At 35.4% G+C, this 24,085-nt stretch overlaps 1 protein-coding gene across 1 annotated transcript; it reads left to right on the top strand.

The window, feature by feature from the left end:
- Window positions 1–22,087: 22,087 nt before the first annotated feature.
- Window positions 22,088–23,635, top strand: LOC131029152 (uncharacterized). Its single transcript, XM_059207527.1, has 8 exons — window positions 22,088–22,329; window positions 22,459–22,527; window positions 22,640–22,708; window positions 22,831–22,908; window positions 22,994–23,077; window positions 23,180–23,251; window positions 23,354–23,425; window positions 23,528–23,635. The coding sequence occupies exons 1-8, from the start codon at window positions 22,156–22,158 to the stop codon at window positions 23,597–23,599; spliced, it is 690 nt and encodes a 229-aa protein (XP_059063510.1). The 5' UTR covers window positions 22,088–22,155; the 3' UTR covers window positions 23,600–23,635.
- Window positions 23,636–24,085: the final 450 nt, after the last annotated feature.

The following is a 24,085-nucleotide window of genomic DNA, read 5'->3' as shown; positions in this document are numbered from 1 at the left end:
CCCCCACTTTAGCAGCCCTACTAGCCCAAGTAAAGGTTTCAGCTAGGAGAATAAACAAAAAGGTAGAAAGGGGATCTCCCTCTCTCAAACCCCTAGAGGAAGTGAAAAACTATAAGGAGAACCATTAATTAAAACCGAGAATCTTGCAGAAGAAATACATGCATGAATCCATTTGACCTAGGCCTTGGAAAAACCTAACTTCTCAAGAACAACACATAAAGCCCCCCACTCTACTATATCATAAGCCTTCATCATGTCTAGTTTAAGTATCATGACTGGGGTTCTTTGGGTGGAAATAGAATACAACATCTCATGTGCTACAATTTCACCCTCTGTCGTCTCCCTTCTAGGAACGAAACCACCTTGCTCCAATGAATTGATCCTAGGTAGAATTTTTGCCAACCTAAGGGAAATTGCCTTCGTAAATATCTTATACAAAGTGCTACATAAAGCAATGGGGTGGAAGTCAGCAAAATTCTTAGTATCCTCATTTTTAGGAATAATTGCAATCATTGTAATATTAAGTTCTTTTAAAATAGACCTATTTCTCCTAGCTTCTTCGAGAGCCAATAAAACATAATTTCCCACAAAATCCCAACATTTCTAAAAAAATAAAGGAGTAAAACTATCTGGTCCCGGAGCTTTATCCGAATTCATGGTAAAGACAACACTCTTAACTTGTTCTAAGGAAAAGGGAGACATCAACATCTTATTGTCTTCCAAAGATACTAAAGGAGGAATATTAGATATAATATCATTGCTGAGATTACCATTTTCTGAAGATAATAATGACTTAAAAAACCTAACTGCCTCTGAAGCAATGTCCTCTAGCTCTGTCAATAAATTCTCATTCTGATACTGAATACAAGATATCCTACTCTTACATCTTTTAATCTTAGTTGAAGAATGAAAAAAAATTGTGTTCCTGTCACCATCTGAAAGCCATAACTCTCTAGATTTCTATCTCCAATAGATTTCCTCTCTAGCTAACACCTCCTCAAGCTGTAATTTTAGTGACTTCAATTCATCAAAAACTTGTGGCACCATACCATGTTGAAGCACATGAGTATTAAGACACTCAATCATATCTTGAATCCTTTGTTTCTCCTGAAAATTTTTCTTAAAATGCAAGATATTCCATTATTTAATATTCAATTTCAAATAACTTAACTTCTTAGCAATCTAAAACATACAAGACCCAGAACATAAAGGAGCAGAATTCCACCATTTCATAAGTAGAGGCAAAAAGGAAGAATCCCTAAACCACATGGGCTCAAATTTAAATAGAGACTTAAAAGAAGCCCTATCCTCAATAACTGAAAGGGAAATTGGAAAATGATCAGAACCCAAGACCGGTAGAATAGAGGAAAAGAATTCAAAATCTGAATCAATCCAATTCTCAGATAACAAAAACCGATCTAATCTCTCAACAATCTGAGAAAAATCCCTTCTCATGTTTGTCAATGTGAAAACCCCATTCTGAGACTTACAATCAAAAAGGCTAATATCAGAAATGAAATCCCCAAAGTCATCCATAATCCTTTTATTAGGGAAAACACCTCCTCTTTTCTCATCTACATCAGTGATAGCATTAAAATCACCCCTGAAAATAATAAAGGAACCATGTTTAAATGGAGAAGAAATCCTCTTTAATTCACTCCATTGCTTACTCTTCCCTTGAATTCTTGACGGAGCATAAATGTTAAAAAGCCAGAGTTTAACCTTCAAAATATTGCTTATAACTAAAGTCAACATCCAATTTGTAGCAGATGCCACTAACTGTACCTCAATATTATAATTATTCCAAAGCAATGCCAAACCTCCTAAAGCACCACAAGCAAGAAAAGAAAGAAAATTCCACCTTCTCCAAGATGAAAAAACCAAATCAGCAAACACCTTTGACAACTTTGTTTCTTGCAACATAAAAATATCACACTTAAGTCCATCTGGGACTTAATTAAGCGTCTCTTGTTAGGGGAATTTAAGCACCTAACATTCCAAGAAATAATTATCATTGTCCTCGAGGGGAGGCCAAAGCTCCCCTCTTCCCATTAATCAGAGAATTTTTCCTTTCCCCAAAGCAACCTTGCAAATTACGTTTCACAACTCCTGATCTTGTCACAGGAGGACTAGTCATAGATCTTTTACTCCTCTTTCTTTTTACACTTATAGGAGTTAGGCATGTTTTCTTAGGCCTACCAAGAGAGACCGAATGCCTCCCTTGCCCACCAGCAGGAGAAAGGGACAAAGTCTTTTGAATTCCAGTATCAATTTCCATTTGAGTCTTAAGATTATTTGGAGGCCTACCTCTCCTGGGAGAAACCACTGATGGTGAAAAAACCGGAGTTGTTTGGACAATTGGTAAACTCTTGCATGACTTTGGAGAAGCCAGTATAATTGGATTATCTTCAAAACCCATCTCTGTTGTAGCCAAAACCGCAAAAGGATTAGCAGATGTAGAAATTGGAAGGGTCGAGTTTATACCCCCCAAATCATTCTCAATTGAACAAAAAACTCTATCAATAATACCTTCATCCATCTGATGTGTATGATTGTTAAAAATACCATTTACTTGTTGAACTAGACTCTCATCTGGCATAATAACAGGGCCAACCTCTGACGGATTAGTATTCCCTAAGGAAGATTCATTAGCCATATTAATTTCAACATTCAGAGGAGAATTATTAGACAACAAATTCTTAATTTCCTGAACTAAAGAAGCATCATTTGGAAAACCTATGGTAGGTACCTATTTAATAGTTTCCATATCAACCACTGCATTTTTATCTAAATTCACATTCTTTGAAGAATCCAAAACCTCCTTATGAGTGCATGAACACAAATTGTCATCCTTACCCTTTGTGTGATTATTTGGCATCTTAGGGAAATCTATCATCAATGGATGATCTACTCCATTTATCAAGGGATTACCATCCATCACTATACCCCTATTATTAGAAAATGTCTTCAGTAAAGAGGAAAGTGAGACCGAACCCAAAGTGTGATCATTTGGTTTCCTAGAACTATGACACAATGGATTATTTTCAAGATTAATGTGACATGTTTCTACCAATTTATACGAAGAGACATTTCCACATCCTTCAACCGAAGGTCCCACAGACAAACTATCTTTATTAAGGGATTTAGGGACAGAGCCAACAACCTGCTGGGTTTTCTTAAAATCCATAAGTAACGGAGCATCCAAAAGTAAAGGAGATTTAAGAAGCTCCGTATCTAATTTCTCAATTGACTGGTGCCAAATACCATCAAGAGACTTGATATTACAAGTATGGGGGAAAACATTGTTAGGGTTAATAAGAACACAAATTTTTACTAGAACCTCCCCCTCCACAAAGTCCATTTTAGATGTTAAAAAAGTTCCAATAGTATTTCCAATTTTCTCAAGAACATCTGGATCCATAAATTTAAAAGGAATTTTAGGTAAACCAAACCAGAAAGGAATAAGTTTCAAACTAGACCAAGCAGGAACAAAAAAAGGTTTCCAAGCTGCAATTGAAATTAAATGTTTTCCAAACCAATGATGCGAAGTTCTTAATACCTCATCTCTGAAAGAAGGAGAATCAAAGACAATAATAAAAGCATTCGCAGACAATAATTGAAAATAATGCATATCCCCCCATCTTTTCTGCAATTTATGATAAAGCTTTAACAAACTAATTTGATCACCCCAAATTTCCCCAGAAATAGCATTTGTATGCAAACAATTCGCTTTCTTATCGACATAGGAACCCAGAAGATTGATACAAGGGATAGGAGCCCAAACCTATGATGAAGAAACCCTCGGAAAAATAGATTTAGTAGGTATCTTACTTACCTTTTCTGGACTAGCTTCCTTGAGGTTCACATTTACCTTATTTCCCACCTACTGTGAAGAAACAAAAACCCTAGCCGCAGTCTCCTTATTTGAAAAGCCCTTGAATTGCTTCTCAGAATTCCCTTGATTCACACCATTATTAAAACACCCTCGAGTGAATATCCTTCCATTGTTATTCTGCCTTCATGCCACACTACGTCTGTTCCCAAAGAAGCCTTGAAAGTATTTTGAAACTAGCCGAAAAACCTTGTTATTTCCTCTCCAGTTTACCTGTATCACCATGTCCTTCCATCTGTCATTCATGTAGACTCACTGTGGAACATGAGGTGAGTTTTCCCAACCCATATCCACCCATGAACCCAAATGCCTTCTATCAGCCATGTTCGATTGCTGTATTAAATTTCAACTGATAATTGCGGGTAACAAAGTTTCGGAAGGCCACCATTATGTTTAAAAGAGTTATCGCCTAGTTTCCATTTGTACAACCAAGGGAGATCTCAACCATTGTGTTGAAGGAAGGAAGCTATCAGTTCCGATGCAATCACTTGGACTCAAGCAAGCGCAAAAAATAGTGAAGTGTGCGGCAAATTATAGAGGCATGCAAAAGCCAAAAACATCGATAATAATTCGGAACTAGGGTTTTACAGTCTCACACCGAATAGAGGGTGTTTAGGGTTATCTTCAATTTCCTATATGTGTGTGATGGTTTATTTATCTAGTTTTCCCCAAAGATTTTGTGGACCCACTTTTTGCATCTTAATATTTATAAAAAAATATATTATTTTGGAGTTCCATTTGTTCATGGTCTTAGTAGAGATAAATATTGATAGATACGTGTTAAATTCTTGTTCCTAAAATGTTTTCGCATGAATGGGGATGATATCCTAATGAATTCATTTATAGAAATTTTAATTAGTGAGACTTTACAAGAGTTTGACAGTTCCCGTACTTCGTATAGCATAGTCAAGGATCTTGCATGTGATAATCATTCTAGACCATCCTTACCTAGTAACACAAATATCTCAATCACTAGTGGGAATTCTTTAGGAACAATAATGGGTGCATATATGATTTCAAATAGTACAATATTTTCATATTCATATAGTGAATATTCTATGAAATTTCTTCATCGTCTTTTTTGGATGATGAGTGTTTGCACAAAAATGGGGAGCCAAAAAGTGGCCAAAACCACTATTTGGCCCATTTTTCCTATAGTTAAAGCATGTTATAACATGTTCACATTATATAAAATTCTCACATTATGGCTTGGTATAGAATTTTCTTATAATAAACCATTACATGAGTGGATTATAACACACTTGCATTGTGACTTTCGTAAAATCATAAAAATAATATGTTTCAAAATGTGAGTGCATTATAACACACAAATATACTTAAAGTAATTAAAATATTTTAAAGAATAAAAATGTAAATTATAGGGCCAATGGAAGAATATTTTTATATTTCTTAACATGTGATAGAAGCATAGTGTTTGAAATATAAAATTAAAAATCTATAAGAAAATTACAACCACATATGTTTAGGCGATTTTTTTCAATGAAATGATTTTGGCTGAAACTATTTTATACTAATTTTTAGAACACAAATATACATATAGTTTTTGTTAAATAATTTTCTCTTGAAATAATTTTTGGCATGTAGGTAGAACTAGTTTTGAGTAAAACTAATTTGAACAATATTTTTTCTAGCTGAAACTATTTTTCCCAAAATTATTTAGTTTTTCTAGAGTGTATAAAAAACTTTGAATTTTGATGCAAGACAAATTTTAGTAGTTTTGGTATTATCACTAACCCCAATCTTGAACCTCGAACTTTATATCCAGCATTTCTCTATTTAAAACTATCTTATCCTAGTTTCAATCAAATTGACCATCTTGAACTAGACTACACCTACTATTGTATTCCATAAAAAAATGTAGGAATTATCACATGGCTATCCAATAATGCAAGGGCATCAGGAACCTCATAAGCATGCATTATGTCACTTTTTGGCTTTTAGTGTGTCTAGGTTTTTTTGGGTCTATGAGGTCCTTTAAGACCACTTAAGATCATTTTGATCCATTTTGGAAAGTTTGAAGTCAAGTTGTTCAAAATTGTCAAAGTTGCTAAAAAATGTTAATATTCCCACAAAAGTTGTCAAAGTTGCTAAAAATTTGTCAAATTGTTGTAATTGTTTAAATGTGGTTAAACTGGTGCAGTCACTGGTTAGGAGGGACCTCAAAGAGATCAATTTGGATTGGTTAGCAAGAGTAAACACAACGGAAACACAAGGATATGATGGAGGCAATGTAGAAGTGAATGAATTATATCATGAAAACTAATTACAATCAACTGGTAACAGCTCGGTTATAGAAGCTGGCTCATTGGCCTGCTAAAACATGCTTAATTACATAACAGGTAACAACCAGGACCTCAAATCATAAGATCTATCTTCAATGTTCTATATCTTAATTGATCTGCATTCTAATGCTCAATTACAATGATTTATACAGTCCAAGGAGTTCTAGTCATCCTAAAAAGGGATCAAATGCCCAAGAACAAGACCTAAAATGTAAAAACAACAAGGTCAGCCTCTGCCAAAGAAGTGCAGATCAAGGGGAAGGTTGGTCACATGCCAAGGAACATCAAAATCAACACTGAGGGCTCCACAAGCTACAAAAGGGATCTAGTAGATTCTAGTAGATTACAAATGCAAATAGGTCTAGGCAATCTGTACTACAAAACTATCTCGGAAACTGGTAGTGATAACTTGCCAAAAAATTATCCAAATGCTCCACAGTTTGGGAATAAGGTAGATGATCAAATCTTCAAGCAAAAAGCCAACTCCTCGAGATTCGATGAGCTAATGCCAGAAAATGCATAATGAAATGCTGAAAATGCTGAATAGAAAGCAAAATAGAAAAGAAATATTTTTGGTTGATGCAAGATTGCCATGAATCGGGGATGCTCCTACATCAGACATCCAGGGTTGTTGAAAAAGTGAGTCTCTCACTTTGTTGGGGTCAAAGGAAAACCAAGCTGATCTACCTCTTCCTAAGAAATCCAAGATGAATCTTCAACTAGTCTGTCCTTCCACTTTACAAGATACTCCTTATATTGACTGCTCTGGGTACTACGCCCAATCCTACTATCCAAAATGTCTTCAATCTAATTTGGTTCCTTTCGGGGAAATTGTTTCTCCAAGTTTGCAATACTGTCCTCACCGAATTCTAGTTCATGATACTGATGTAGATCTACAATGTTAAATACAGGTGAAATACTCAGACTATCCGGAAACTCCATTTCATATGCATTTCCAGAACTAAACTTTCTCAATATCTTGCAAGGTCCAAACTTCTTCATCTGCAACTTGTTATAAGTTCCAACTGGGAATCTTTCTTTTCTTAGATACACCATCACTTTATCACCAACTTGAAATTCCTTATGTCCCCTCTTCTCATATTCTTTCTCCTTATAATTGATGTTCATGTCCTCCAAATCCTGCTTAACTTGAATATGTAAGTCCTTTATGTGATCTCCAAATTCTTCTGCTTTTGAACTTCTCTGGTCTTCGCTACTAATATCTCTTAATTTTGATATACCTGTAGGGTGTGCTCCAATAACAATCTCAACAGGTGTCCTTCCAGTACTCCTGTTTACTGAATTATCGTAGGCAAACTCTGCTTGTGCAAGAATCGAATCCCAACTTATGGTTTTGTCTCCAACTAAACATCTTAACAAATTTCCCAAGCTCCAGGTAACTACTTATGTCTATCTATCAGTTTGTGGGTGAAAAGTTTAAGTGAACTTCAAATCTATCTTCATCTTCTTCCAGAGTGTTCTCCAAAAATAACCAACAAACTTAGTATCTCTATCTGAAACGATGCTCTTAGGTAATCCACACAATCTCACCACTTCCTTGAAAAATAGGTCTTCTATATGCACTGCATTTGATGTCTTCTTACAAGGTATGAAATGTGCCATCTTCGAGAATCTATCCACTACCACAAATATATAATCATTCCCTCTCTATGTTTTAGGCAATACAAGTATGAAATCCATGCTTATATCCTCCTAAGGCCTCTCCGATACTATAAAAGGTTTATACAATCCCACATTCTAACTACTACCCTTTGCAACTTGACAAACTCTACAACTTTGCACATATTTCTTTACATCCTTATGAATTTGGGGCCAAAAGTAATGCTCACTCACCAATTCTACTATTTTATCAATACCGAAATGTCCGGCTAATCCTCCACTATGTTTCTCTTTTATCATATTCTCCCTCATAGAACTCTTAGGTATGCACAAATGAACTCCTCGGAATAAGATCCCATCCTAAATGAAGTAATCCAACCACTTGCTTTTGTCTACCGTAACCAGTTCTCTACTTGCTCTCAAAGGTTCTTCCAAATTTGGGTCATCATCATAAGGTCTTAAACTCCTCAAATCCTAATACTGTCACTCTCATTTCTGTTAGCAAATTCCTTCTTCTACTCAATGCATCAACAAATTTGTTAGATTTTCCACTTCTATACTTCAACACAAAGGTGTAACTCTGCAAATATTCTATCCATCTCATATGTCTCTGATTCAACTTACTCTGACAGTTCAAATACTACAAATCTTGATGATCTGTATACAACACAAACTCCTTAGGCAACATGTAATGTCTCCACTTCTTCAAGGCTTGAACTATGACATAAAATTATTGATCATACACTGAATATCTCCTTCGGACATCATTCAATTTCTCATTGAAATAAGCTACTGCTCTCCCTTCCTGACTCAATATGGTTCCAATTGTTGTTCCACTTGCATCACAATCCACTTGAAATACTTTGATGAAATCTGGTAAAGCTAACATAGGCTGCTCAGTCACTTTCTGCTTCAGCAGTTCAAAACTTTTGTTTGCTAATGGTCCATTTGAACTCCTTCCTATCTCCCCTCATTGTCTCATTCATAGGGTTACAAACTGAATTGAAATTTTAGATGAACTTCCGGTATAAACTAGCCAATCCATGAAATGATCTTACCACTCCAATGCTTTCTAGTGTAGGCCATTCAACAATTGCTTTTACTTTATCAGGGTCCATCTTCAAACCATCCTCAAATATCACAAATCCCAAATAGACTAATTCTTCCTTCATGAAAGTAAACTTCTTAAGATTTATCAACAACATTTCTTCTCTCAACCTCTACAAAACTTGTCTTAAATGCAACAAATGCTCATCTTTTGCTGCAAATCGGAATGTCATCCAAATATACAATAACAAACTTACCCAATAATTTCTTCAATACCTCATTCATCAGCCTCATGAAAGTACTCGGTGCATTATTTAACCCAAAAGGAATCACCAACCATTCATACAGTCCTTCATTTGTCTCGAATGTTGTCTTCCACACATCTCTTTCTCTGATCTTGATCTAATGATATCCACTCTTCAAGTCTATCTTTGTAAAGTACTTGACTCCACTTAAAAAGTCCATTATGCCATCCATCCTAAGCAAAGGAAACTAGTATTTCACTATGATCTTCTTTATTTCTCTGGAATCGGTACACATCCTCCATTCTCCATTCTTCTTAGGTGCTAATACTACTAGTATTGCACAAGGACTTAGACTTTCTCTGATCAAAAATTTCTTCAACAACTCCTACACTTGTCTATTCAACTCTTCATTCTCTGCCAATGTCATCTGATGTGTAGCTTTGTTAGGCAAACTAGCTCCAAGAACCAGGTCCATGCAATGAATAATACTTCTCATATGTGGCAATCCATTACGCAAATTATTTGATATGATGTCTTCATACTCTGTTAGCAACACTTTTATCTCTTCCGGTTTTTCTTCTTCATGCTTTGGATTCTCAGTCTTCTTAGGAACTGAGGAAAACACACATTCTCATGTCTCATTCCATCCAGGAATTTCCTTCCATCCACCAAATAGATTCTAGCATTCGTATAGACTTCACTCTTCAAAGGCTTCTCCAAGGACAACAAGTTTTTCTTCATCCTATTGGCCACAATAGTGTATTGCCAAGGTCTACCCAACAAAAGGTGACAAATATCAGTAGGCATAATATCACACAAGACTTCATCATGATAATTCCCAATTTTCAATTGCAACAAACATTGCTCACTTACTAACAACTTATGCTCATCCTAAATCCATGCTATCTGATAAGGCTTAGGGTGTTTCAATCTTTCTAAATTCAACTTATTCACCATCTCTTCTAAAATAAGATTATCTGAAGTACCACTATCAATAACAAGTTTACAACACTTACCAGATACCTTAGATTTGGTCTTGAACAAGTTTTTCCTTTGCAAGGGCTCTTCATCTCCTCCAGTATGACACAAAGCTCTTCTCATCATCAAAATTTCTCCATCTTTTGGTTTATTAGCTGACCCGGTGGGGTTTTCTTCCACCACTTGTGTTCTTCTAGTATTCTTTGTCTTCTTACACTCGACAACACGATGTCCTTCTCCTCCACACTTGTAGCAAGTTGGTGTAGGAGCACATAGGACTTAGGCTAGTAGTCTTTTCTCAATTTTGGCTTGTACAGACCCTAGCCAAGTCAGGTAGTGAATAAGGACTCCAAGAGGGTCCAAGAGTGAGTGTGATGAGTCAATGTAGGCCTAGTAGAGTTAGTTTCTTCCTAGGTTTGCATTTTGTGCATAAGTAGTGGTTTGAGTAGGTAGTTGACCTTCTTGATGGTCAAAAGTGTCAAAACTTGGTATAGGAATTAGGAGGTTTTAATTAGTCTTAGACATGTTTTAAAATTCATGAGTGATGACTTAGAATAGGTCTCATAGGTTGAGAAGGCCAAAAAGTGCAAAAGTGCAAAGTTGCAAAAAGTTGTCATGACAACTTTTGAATGTTGTCATGACAAATTTTGTCCTAAGTTGGTTAGCGATGGAGTTAGGGATGGCCCAATGCCCTAAAAGGACTCCACATGTGGGTAATACTGTAAGAACTCTCTCTTGCATGGTTACCAAGGTTGGTGTGTTGTTTTTGTAAGATCAACATTCTGAAACTACTCATTTTTGGACTATTTGACATCATTTTGGCTTTATTGCTCATTTTGTGAATACAAATGGATTGAATGCATTGATCCAGTAATGGATTGAGTTTCTATAGTGTGTTACAGATTTTTTAGTTCAATTTCAATCTTTGTAATTAGTTTGTATTAGTGTTTACTTGTTTTGGTTTGCAAATAGCCAGTTTTGGCTTGTACATAGCAGTTTTATGTAAAATGGTTGCCCCATGAACTCCATCTGTGATACCATCACAGCCTATTGGGAAATGGAGGGAAACCACTTGTATAATGTACATATGTAGGTACAAGTGTTGGAGATGACATTTAATATGACTGTCACCTTGTTCTAGGCAAGTCCAGGAGCAACCTGACTAGAGGAGATAGGGTGAAATTGATGTGCAAAGTGTAGGGGTGAATGCCAAACCACCATATTAAATTTTGGAGGGGTGCATGAAGTTATTACAAATTTTCTAATGCAAGGGGAAGCCTTGACTAGTCCATTTGTTTCCCAAATTCAAACTTGACTAGTCATTGTCAGTTAGAAGGCCTAGAAACCCTTGAAAACCCTCATTTTGGGGTTAGAAAATTGTACGATGGGATAAGGAACCAAAACCACAAAAATCACTTGAGGTTAGGTGATTATTTGAAGAAAATTCAAACTTTCTATGGGGTCTTTTGGACCATTTTCTCTCAAGCCCTAGAAAACCGTATTTTGGAGGCCTAATAGGGCTAATTCCTTGTAGCACTTTTCTAGGCAAAATGGTGAAATCAGTAAGAGCTAATGATTGCAAACCTCAAATGTACCCAAAAGGAATTCAAAACATGTTAGTATCCACCTCCACACCTCTGTATCAACTCACAATAGTAGGAGGTCAATTTGACAAGTTGAACCCAAGACAGCCATAATGAGCATATGGGAAGCATTGTGAATTGGTAGGGTTCCTAGCTAAAAAACTTGAAGCAAATACCTTGAAATGGATAAGAAACAAGCCCTAGAAGAGAATGAGAAGGAATTGGAGGTCTAGAGTGCAACTAGGCCTAGAGAGTTGGTGGAATTGAGCAACACCAACTAGGTGAAGTGTTAGCAAACTAGGTGAATCCCATCACAAGTTCCTCTAAATAATCCCATCTTGTCTTTTGTCAACTTTTTCAAAATTCTCATTCTGGTAGCCATCTGGTTCTCTCCTCTAGTAGAAATTTCTATCATCTTTTTAGTATGAATTACCTTCTTTTCTCACTTCCTTATCCTTGTTCTATTCTGTACAGGTTCCTCTACCTCTAGTATATCATCTTCCTCCTTGAAATCTTCCTCTGGAAAACCTTCCACCTCTACCTCTCTATCTCTGCTCATGTATTTTGTTCAGCTTCTCTTATTCGTTCAAGGCATACTGGTAAGCTTCTTCAACACTTTGCAATTTGATCAAACTGAGTTAATCTTGTATAGACATCCACAATCCATTCAAATATCTTGCAACTTGTTCAACTTCATCATCAACATGTCTGGATCTGATATTCAACTTGTAAAATGCTTCAGTGTACTCCTTCACACTATATTCCTTCTACCTCAAATTCTAAAACTTCCAAAATAGATTCACTTGATAATCAACTGGCATAAATTTTGATTTCAACTTACCAACCATCCAATCCCATGTCTTGATCTTTTGTTTACCTCTTGTATGTCTATCAACCTACAAATTCTCCCACCAAAGAGATGCATGACCTTTCAACTAGGTACATACATATTTCACCTTTCTTTCTTCTGTGGTGTTCTCAAAATCAAAATATTTCTCCATCTCTCAGATCCAATCCATCAAATCATCTGAATCCAACTTTCCATCATATTTCAGTGAGGTAAAATGAAGTTTAGTATTCGCCCTTCTCAAAACCCTCAAAAAAATTTCTTCATCTGGATCAATTGCTAGTGGGTTTACTTATTCTGTTGGGGCTTCTCCTTATTCATCTTCACTCACATATTCAATATGTTGGCCTCTTCTCTAGGTTGTCTCAATGACTTCCAACCATGCTGCAATTCCTCACAACATTTCCATCACAAGAGGGTCTGCATTCCCACGTGCTCCACCATTCCCATTTCCTCTTCGTGCCATCTTCATGTTAGTCTTATGCAGCTGCAGGTTGGATCCACAGTATGCCACCCTACAACAAAATTCCTTAGGACAACGCAATCTCCAGAATGAAAGCTCACTCTGATACCACCTGGTGCAGTCATCAGTTAGAAGAGACCTCAAAGAGATCAATCTGGATTGGTCAGCAAGAGTAATCACAATAGAAACACAAGGATATGATGGAGGCAATGCGGATATGAATAAATTATATCATGAAAACTAATTACAATCAACCGGTAATAGTCAGGTTATAGAAACTGGTTCACTGGCCTACTAAAACATTCTTAATTACATAACAAGTCACAACCGAGACCTCAAATGGTAAGATCTATCTTCTATTTTCTATATCTCAATTGATTTGCATTCTAATGCTCAATTACAATTATTTATATGATCCAAGGGGATCTAGTCAGCCCAAAAAGGGATCAAATACCAAAGAACAAGACCTAACGTGTAAAAACAAAAAGGTTGGCCTCTGCCAAAGAAATTCCTCCAAAAAATCAAAAGGATGAAGTGTCGATGAGGGGAAGGTCACACACATGTCAAGGAACATTAGAATCAATGCTCAAGGCTCCGCAAGCTATAGAAGGGATTCGGTAGATTTTGGTAGATTACAAATGCAAATAGGTCCAAGCAATAGGTACCAGAAAATTGTCTCAGAAAACGGTAGCGATAACTTGCTGGAAAAATGATCCAAATGCTCCACAGTTTGGGAATAAGGTAGATGATCAAGTCTTCAAGAAAAAATACAACTCCTTGAGATCTGGTGAGCCAATGCTAGAAAATGCATAATGAAATGCTAAAACTGCAAAACAGAAAGAAAAACATACAGGAAATATTTTTGGTTGATGCAAGATTGCCATGAACTGGGGATGGCCCTGCATCATAAATGATGATTGGATAAATTGTAGAATGATGAAAAAATATATAAATATGTCCTCCAACTTGAATTCCAAGGTTAGAGAGATGGTAGAAGGAGAACTTGTGAAAATGTTTTTTGATTTTTGTGAAAATCCTCACATTGAAGACTAAGATCTTGTTTGCACAGTCAAAAAAATTATGTATTTAATGTCTTGAAAAATATTCAAGGTGCTAAAGCTATGAATTAAATTTATTTTAAAACTTGTCTCTTTGATTTTCATTGAGTTTTGTGAAAGATACATCCATTTCTTTGCAGAGTGGTAGAAACCCTACGTAGGGTAACTAGTGAGTAGGAAAAATTGAAAAACTTGGCCCTCCACCAATGAAAAATTACCAAAATTGGTGGAGAGGTCCATAATGATGTATTACATAATATTCTAAGGTTGCAACTTCCCATTAACAAGTTTGTGCATGCTTTGTGTCACCAGAAGGTCTAATTGCAAGGTATGTCAGACTATGTAACAACAATAGACAACAAATGCATATAATAGTGCCTAAGTTCGGTCATTTGTCATAAGAGGGGGAAGGGTCCGAAGTATGGAGAGAGGTTTTATAGACCTTTATTTTTTGTGTCATTGACCATTTTGGGGAATATGTTGTGTAATATGCAGTGACAATCCTAAGAAATCAGTATTTGATAGTTCTAGGACAACGGATAGAAGATTGGTCCAAACTTGTTCAAGAGTGGTTGCCAAATTCATGGTATATGAGTATTTTGCAAGTCGGTCCAAGTATTTAGGAACCAAGTTGGTATTGTATGTTACTTTGTCCCTAAAAGTGCAGACCCAAAATGTTGTTATAGATGGAACCTTGCTTCATGTATTGAGTTGTTATTGGTAATTTGAAAAGAAATTGTCCTAGAGGTCAAAAAGTTGTTGGCAATTTGGCATTAAGTTGTCATTGATATCAACTAGTTTGGCAAGGTCATCAATAAGTAAGAAGTGGTGACTAGTATGATGGAAATACACATGAGAGTGAGTAGATAGATGGAAGGCTACACGTACACATGACTTGGGTTATCTACTGGTAAAGAAATTTTACTGGTAAGGCATAAAAAGGGATGAAGATTGTTTGTGTATTATGAAGGCACAACAACTAGTAAACAGAACAAAGGGGATGTTGTATGGTCATACCAGCAACATAAACTAAACCAATAATCAACCTTGGTCGAAAAAGTATGTCAAACAGACATAGGAATCCAAGCAAAGGTGGGTGTCGACAAGCATGACAGCTGGATGTCAGATGGAGGTATTGTACAGGTTGGTGGAGTGTGCATCGATGTAACACATCTGCAAGCAGATCGGCTTTTATGAGGATCCCGCAAGTCATGGAGGATGCCAGAGGATTGCGGCTTGAGGAAGGCAAGATGGAAAAGCAACTGCACTAATCCTGCAAGAAGACTTGGTCTTCGTACCTATTTGGTGTAGGAAACAACAAAGCCATTAATTATGAATGACAAAGAAAAGCAGAAAAGCATGGTGTAGACCTCTAGATTTAGAAAATGCACATTGGAATGTGAAGCTTTGATTGTGATTGATCAATGTCATGAAGATCTTATCCCTGGAAAAGTAGATCAAATCAAATTGTATTCAGATCAAGTTGGAGAAGGAAAACCTAACACAATAGTGTTTGAATGCATTATTGGCGGGAATCCACTATTATAAATACATGAGCTCAAAATAGAAAAGGTTGATGGTTGTGGAGAAGAAGAAGAGTGAAGAGAGCTTGAATGCAGAGAAGAATCATCTCCCTTAGAATTTTTTCTAAGTAAGTTGCAGAGTGAGTCAACAAGCAAACCGTTGAGAGGGTTTAACTGATAGTGATAGAGTATTGGTATAACTATAGCAGGTTCAACAGTTGAGAAAACCAGTCTAGTGTGATTGATCAAGAAGGCATCCAAGTGTGACATAGTGGGTTGTGAGGCTATGTGTGAGAGAGAGAGAGAGAAGAGAGGCCAAGAACTAGATAGAGATAGCTATTAACCGATAGAGATCTATTTGATCAAAGAGTTGCAGAATTCATTTGCAACAAGAAGCCATAACTATATCTAAATTGTATTTCAATATACATCACCAAGTCAGAGCTTGGTGCAGGGGTTGGTTCTCCTTTGGTTGGTGCCTTAAATCAGTAGGGGTTGGTTCTCCTTTGGTTGGTGCCTTAAATCAGTAGGGGTTGGTTCTCCTTGGGTTGGTGCCCTAAATCTTTGTAATTCAATGTTTCACTTGTGAGGTTGGATTGGAGCAGTAGTCTCCAGCAACATTTCTCACCGAGGTTTTCCCCATATTGGGTTTTCCTCGTACATCTGGTGTTGTGGGTTGAATTTATGTGATTGTATTCTTTGGTCTCCGCATTTGCTTTACTAGTTTTATTTTATAGTACTTAAGATAACAACTGATATTCTAAAGTTGCCTTAAAAGAAAAAAGGGTTTAGGAACCACTAATTCACCCCCCTCTCAGTGGTACTTTGTGTTCAACAATTGGTATTAGAGCCTAGGTTCCTGATTATTTATAAACCTTGGGTAGATTATGGGCTTAGAACACAATGACAAGAAATGAGTCTGCTTCCTCAAAACCCCCCATGTTTGATGGATCCAACTATGACAAGAAATGAGTTTGCTTCCTCAAAACCCCCCATGTTTGATGGATCCAACTATGCCTTTTGGAGTAGAAGAATGGAGACCTATATTTCTTCCCTTGGCTTTGATGTGTGGATGTCTGTCAAGAATGGGTATGTTGTTCATAGTGTTCCTCCCACTGATCTGAATGCCAAGAAGGAGTATGAGAACAATGCAAAGGCCAAACATGCTATCTTGAGCAGGTTGTCTGATAATGAGTTTGTCAAAGTCATGCACTGTGCATCTGCCAAGGAGACTTGGGATAGATTACAAAGGTTATTTGAAGGAGATGAAAAAATCAAAGAGGCTAAGATTCAAGCACTAAGGGGCCAACTTGAAGGCATCAAGATGAAGGATGATGAAAAGATTGCAGACTACCTTCACAGATTTCATGAAACTGTGAACACCATCAAAGGACTTGGAGAAGAAATTATAGATGAGATCTATGTCAAGAAAGTACTTAGGTCCCTTACACCTAAGTATGATAAAAAGGTGTCTTCCATAGAAGAAGCTAAGGATCTAAAGATCCTTTCAATGGATGAGCTATTTGGCTCACTAACAACCTATAAAATGAGAACAACTGGTGATGCTTCCTTAAGGAAAGAGGCAGCATTCAACACCACCTAGAAGGGAAAAGAAGTAGCTACTCATAAAGGATCTAGTGAAGACTCTGATGCAGAGGTAGAAAACTTTGTCAGGAAGCTCAAAAGATGATCTGACAAGTATAAAGGAAAGCTACCACTCAAATATTTCAATTGTGGTAAAGTTGGACACTTAGTTGCAAAATGTCCTTATAATGAAACAGGTGGAGATGAGTCAAGAGGGTTTAGCAGATTTGTTGGCAAAGATAAAGAAAGAAATGTCTAACAAAAAGGAAGAAGAGGCTACTAGAAGTAGAACAACCTCTATACTATTGAGGATGATACCATAGATGAAGAAAGTCCATCAGAAGATGACTACCATGAGAATGACATAAAAGTTAATCTCTTTATGGGACTTGATGAACTAGTTGGTGAAGATGAGGAAGAGAAGGATATTGAGGCTGAAGTGGATTTAGAAGGTGACCTTATAAGTCCTCTTGAGGAATTGAGTAAAACAAGAAGAGAACTCAAGAAATTCAACCATGATGTAATAGATGAACAAGGTCTCTTGAAGCAATCCCTGGATGAGTCTAGTCAAGCTATGTCTGACTTGAAATTGCAACTTGAAGAAACCAAGAGGATATGTGAAGTTACATCCTTTGATCTGATAAAGAAGGAAAAGGAGCATCAAGATTTGGAAGCAAAAATAGTGAAGCTCAGAAAGGAGCTTGAAGAAAGTAAGTAACAAATATGAAGGCAACACCAAAGCCTTAGACAAGATGTTGAGCAAACAGAAGCAATCCAAAGATACTGGTGGCTTAGGCTTTGAAGAAGGTCAAAGTTCAAACTAAAAAGACACATCCAGTAAAGAAATAAATTTCACCTCTTCAAATGAAGGTGAAGAAAACAAGACATTCACTATGGGCATGGATACCGGTAAAAAGACATATGTAGATGCTGTTGGAAATTTCCACACAAACTGGTATACACAAGCAATGAATCAGAGGCTAGACTCATTGTACTGACATGCACATTTAAGGAGAAATGCAATAGTTGTCCATGAAGGATTCACTAGAGTCAACAACATGAAGGGAAGACCCCCGGTGAGGCAATATTTTGTAAGACCAAGGCAACCTAACTGGCATGTTTCAAACTTTCATGATGGGTATGTGCAAGCTAATGAGTCACAAATTCGCGGAAGTCTGCGCGTTGGAAAATGTGCTCCGCAAAACGGGCCCCCGTTTTTAAAAAACGGGGGCCCGTTAATGGTTCGGGCTCCCGAGCCGAAAGGTCACGGGGTGCCGAAGCCAGATAAAACGGGCCCCCGTTTTTTAATAAACGGGCCCCCGTTTGTAAACAAAACGGGCCCCCGTTTTTAAACAAAACGGGGGTCCGTTTTTAAAAAACGGGGGCCCGTTTTGAAAAGCTATTTTTACCCTTTTTTTTGGATAATTTTTCATTTTACTGTTGCACAAGAAGATATCGAAAACGGGCCCCCGTGCTGTGGTTTCCACTTCAAACCTCCACCACTATCCCAGGTGCACATTCTGTCACCTATTTTCACAGTTCATAATTTTCTTGTATATTTTTCTCTTTTTTTGGTGTATTATTTAGTTTTTTTTTTATTATTTTAGTTTTTTTTAATAGTAGCATATAAATAAATTATTTTTTATATTTGTAAATTCTTGATTTTGATGTAAAATATTTTTGAACAGTTAACCCTAAACCGTAATCAACAAATTTAGAAACCAAAACCAAACCTAGATAATTAACAAAATGAAATCGACACAAACAAAAAACCAAAAATGAAATGGGAACAAAAACAAAAACGTTCGAAAATGAAATCAACACAAACAAAAAACCGAAAATGAAATGGAAACAAAAACAAAAACGTTCGAAAATGAAATCGACACAAACAAAAAACCAAAAATGAAATGGAAACAAAAACAAAAATGTTCGAAAATGAAATTGACATAAAACCGAACATATGTACCTAAATTGTTCTTAATCCTCATTAGGCAATACAAAAGTTACCACTAAATTAGTATAACCTTAAAAGTAATTAACATTAAGTTTTTCAAATTTTAGATATGAAAGTTTAGGCTTAGGTTTATGCCATGTCATGGCATAAAGGTCCTATTATGTCATGTGATGGTATAAAAGGATCAATTATGGACACAATTTTAGAGCAAAACTAGATAAGTTACTAAAATTGGAGTTTGGTTTACATAGGTTCATAAAGGAAGCTAATATGCCAAATATATAATTCATTAATACAAAATAAAAAATATTCTTGATTTATAATGTTGATTGATAATGAGTTTTCTAAATGGGGTGCTAATTATATATACATCTGAAAGATTTGAAAAATATAATTCCCAAGAAGTATTTTGAATATACAATTGAGGATATATATAATCTCATGGTTAAAGATGCTTAATTTCGATGAAAGTTATTTTTTGTATTACTATGTAAGAAATCCATAAATGGAATGAAAGTAAGACATGGCCATCTAGCATAGATCATCTTATATGTTGAAGGAGTATTTTGAGTTATATTAGAATTATTTGATGTGATTAAGTCCTAATTTTAGGATATGTAGAGTTCTTTTACTTTTAAGGTTGAAATAAAACATGGTGATTATGTTTTATTATCACTTTTATGCTTAACCTAGGTAAAAGTTTTAATGGAATTATTTTCATATTTAGATATATAGATCACAACTTATTATTATTTGTATGTTTCTTGTTTCTTTGAAAGAAATGCATATTGATTTATTTATAAGTAATAATTTATCTAATTATGCATTTATGAAATATATAGAAATTGAGATTTTTTTATTGAGGCTAATTAATTTTAAAACTCAATGGTTATATCCACTATCTAATGATGTAATATATCCAATGTTCTCCCCTTCTTACATATATTTGAACAAGAGATGGAATATTTCAAGACTTGAATGCAACCCTTATGTAAACTTTAATGATGTACATCTACTGATCCTCCTCACTAACCAAGAAACACTAGACTAACTCCATTAATGAATATTTCGAATTTAAAACCTATCAAATGTCTATAAAACATGAGAGAACCTAAAGGGTCTATATCCTCCTTGCCTAATGAGAGAGCAACATTTCTTTGAAAGTCCCAATGAGCCTCAAATGATCCTAATGAATGTAGGGCAGTCTTAATGAACCTAAGAAAGTCCTAATGAGCCTAAGAAAGCAATAATGAACTTGGGACAATCCTAATGAACCTAGGATAGTCCTAATGAACCTACGATAGTGTAAACAAGCCTAGTATAGTGTAAGAAAAAAACACTACAAAAAAGACCTCAAATGCGTTAAATGAATTTCCCAATAACGCACTCGTGTTTATCTTTTTTTGGTCATTTGGCTACCTTTTTTTACAACATCTTGGTGTATACGCCCCTAAGAAGACCTTTTCCTCAAAACTTTCTTGGATCATGAACTCCTCATGTGCACCAAACATTTAAGTTGCCACTTGGAAGCTTCTAATGCACACAATCCTTTCAATCAATCTACTCCATTGATCTCTCAAAACAATCTTAGTATTTAATCCTCTATCCTTCATTTCTTATTGAACTTTGTAAGAGAATTTGTGTATGGATTGATATCTTAAATTTTATAGAAAGATTATATATGAAAACAAATGATTGCGGAGTTTTATAATAAATGATTTATAGGAAATAATATTTTTTGAAGACCTTTTGTAAATTATAATCTTGTGTAGATTTGATTATGGGAGAAATTTAATGGTGAAATATGCTTAACTCTTCAAAAGTTTTGATGTTTTGTCTTTACATGACAACCACTTAGAATATAATATGTTTTAAGTATGTCATTTATAGTCATGGGAGATTAGTTTTTTTTTAAGATTGTTTGAAGACTAATCAATGTAATATGAATTGATGACAATTATCTCAAAACTACGTAATTGAATTCTAATAGATTTATGATGTTTCATTGAAAGTTTTTATTAAGTTTTATGCGCAAATTTTATATTTCAAGATTCAATAGTATGTACATGTATATTTTTTTAAGTTCAATATTATATTATATATTTCATGTGTATCTCATTCAACAACATAGAAATGTTACTATTTATAAATGTTTTTTTTTAATTTAGTAAAATAGATTCTTCTTTGACATAGAGTTGTATATAATTCATGCATATCTTTATATATGCAGGAGTTCTTTGCCATCATGGATGTTTTTGACATAGATGAACTATTAGGTGAAAATCCCCCACCACAACCCCCTCCTCCTCCTCCTCCTCCTCCTCCTCCTCCTCCACCACCACCACCACCACCACCACCACCACAACCCCCTAGATTGGATGAAATTCGTTTAAGAGAACGAATTAATGAAAACCTACAAGTGATTGAACAAAACATTGCTGCTATCCAAAATGAGCAAGTCACGCCACCCCATCTTGTAGAGTTTGCAAAATCAATGCAAACTGTTGTCGAGTCAGTTAGATCTGTTGATTCTCAATTAGATCAATTTCATAGACGACGACAAGAGTTGCGTGATTTTTATGCCGATGGTTTAACTTATAGACAAATCACAGATTTGAAAATAACCAAAGCTCATTTATGTCCATATTTTACCAACCCAAAAACAAGAGAACCAATGCAACCTAACCAGAAAAGAATTTCAATTAGGTGGTGTGTGCATCCAGAAATGGCTAGATACTTTTGGGATAGATGGTGGATGGTTTTTGATTATCCACCACATCGTAATTATGAGGTCCCTTTTTATTTTTTGAAGAAATTATACTGTGAGTTTGTAATGAACCAAAAACCAAATTATTTTGATATTAAGTCATTCCAGGGTGTTGGTCGTGGAATGCCACAGCATAGATTAGGGGCACGGAGTAATAATCCCCTACCGGATCCACCCATAGTTCCACTTGTTGCTCCATCGATTCCTGTAGATGTCCAAAATACATCATTCATTTCGACATTAGATGCTTTGACTTCCCTCACAGGGAACCTGAGTGAGCAAGCTGCTCACATGGCATCTGCTCCTCGATGGATGCCACATATGTGTTCGAGTTGTCATGAGACGTGTTTAGGTCCTACTACTGCTGCAGGATCTACTTCAGTTCCAGATGAGCATGATGCAGCAGATGATAGTATGATGACATCTTATATGGATTTTCTTTGCTCGGATGTTCATCTTGACCAGGTATAGATATATATAATATACATGTACATGTCAATGTTTTTATGTACTTTATTAAATATAGGTATAAACTAAGTGCATCTCTTTTTTTATACAATCTAATACTTCATTAAATAAATTTTGTTTATGTAGATAAGGACTACGCCTAATATTAGAGTTAATATTGCATCTACTGGAAGACAACTCGGCACACCTTATGGGGTATAGTATAAATTTATATCTAGACATTGTACTAGATCTTTTTAAGTTAATATGCTATCGTCGTATATTATATAAATTTTCATGTTGATACATTGAATGCTTCTTTCTCCAGGATTCAGGTCATGAGGGACCCTCTACATCACATCAAGAAGAGGGTCTGACTATTGTGACACCATCTATGGTATGTATCTTATAATTCTTAACTTAAATATGAACTCTTACAATATTGTAACTTTACTTGAAATTATTTAGTACACATATATATGTTCACTAAATATGATTTCATTAAATGCATGTATGCAGGTGGACACTACCATTAGGATAGGTTATCCTCATAATTTTGATCAGAGCCAATTTGAACGCACATCGACATCCTTTGAGGTATTAATATGTAATACTTAATTTGATCTTATTTTGACTCTTAATTTAAGATTTAATTGGACACTTTGAATTTGACCTTGTACAGGAGTTAGCTAGCACTGCATTTGGTGTTGATACTGCACAAGATACTGCTAGAGGAGATACTGCTACAGGATCTGATGAGCATATGGTAAGTTTGTAACTTAATTTATGAATTCTACTATATTTGATAAATGATTCTTTTAATAGTTAATTTCAAGTAATATTTTAATATTATTTTTTTATTGTACAGCATGAGACAGGTGGATCTGGACCACGTCCCGAGGACAAGAGAGATACTGCTATAGGATCTGATGAGCATATGGTAAGTTTGTAACTTAATTTATGAATTCTACTATATTTGATAAATGATTCTTTTAATAGTTAATTTCAAGTAATATTTTAATATTATTTTTTTATTGTACAGCATGAGACAGGTGGATCTGGACCACGTCCTGGGGACAAGAGAGATACTGCTACAGGATCTGATGAGCATATGGTAAGTTTGTAACTTAATTTACGAATTCTACTATATTTGATAAATGATTCTTTTAATAGTTAATTTCAAGTAATATTTTAATATTATTTTTTTATTGTACAGCATGAGACAGGTGGATCTGGACCACGTCCTGGGGACAAGAGACCACGAGATGTTATTGATGATAGCACTTAGATTTTACTATTTATTTGGCTTTGATATGTACTTTTTTATGGACTTTACACATTTGTTTACACGTGCACATACTTTATATATATGGATAGTTGCATAATAGGATTAGATCATATATATTTTGTGCATACTTTATATATTTTGTGCACATTAGATATTATGTGGAGTGAACATCATGTTACCATCTAGACATATATATGGATTAGATATTATATGGATTATGTGGACTTGAAATTTTACTATTTATTTGGCTCTGATATGTACTATTTTACGGGCTTTACATATTTGTTTACACGTGCACACCCATACTTTATATATATGGATAGTTTCATAATAGGATTAGATCATATATATTATGTGCATACTTTATGTGTATTGTGCGCATTAGATATTATGTGGACTTGAAATTATGTGCACATTAGATCATATATATTGACTTGAAATTATGTGGACTTGAAATTTTGCGCATACTTTATATATTATGTGGAC

The sequence above is a fragment of the Cryptomeria japonica genome, chromosome 1, assembly GCF_030272615.1.
Source record: "Cryptomeria japonica chromosome 1, Sugi_1.0, whole genome shotgun sequence".
NCBI classification, from domain to species: Eukaryota; Viridiplantae; Streptophyta; class Pinopsida; order Cupressales; family Cupressaceae; genus Cryptomeria; species Cryptomeria japonica.
Note: the sequence above shows the minus strand (reverse complement) of the source record. Positions and strands in the feature narration are given on the sequence as shown.

What these genes read in the sequence shown, in the direction of transcription:
- LOC131029152 (XM_059207527.1), top strand. Translation starts at nt 22,156, where the DNA reads ATGGCATCTGCTCCTCGATGGATGCCACATATGTGTTCGAGTTGTCAT. An exon ending in CAGGATCTGATGAGCATATG is followed by an intron (nt 23,078 to 23,179) that starts GTAAGTTTGTAA and finishes TTTATTGTACAG; the next exon opens with CATGAGACAGGTGGATCTGG. An exon ending in TAGGATCTGATGAGCATATG is followed by an intron (nt 23,252 to 23,353) that starts GTAAGTTTGTAA and finishes TTTATTGTACAG; the next exon opens with CATGAGACAGGTGGATCTGG.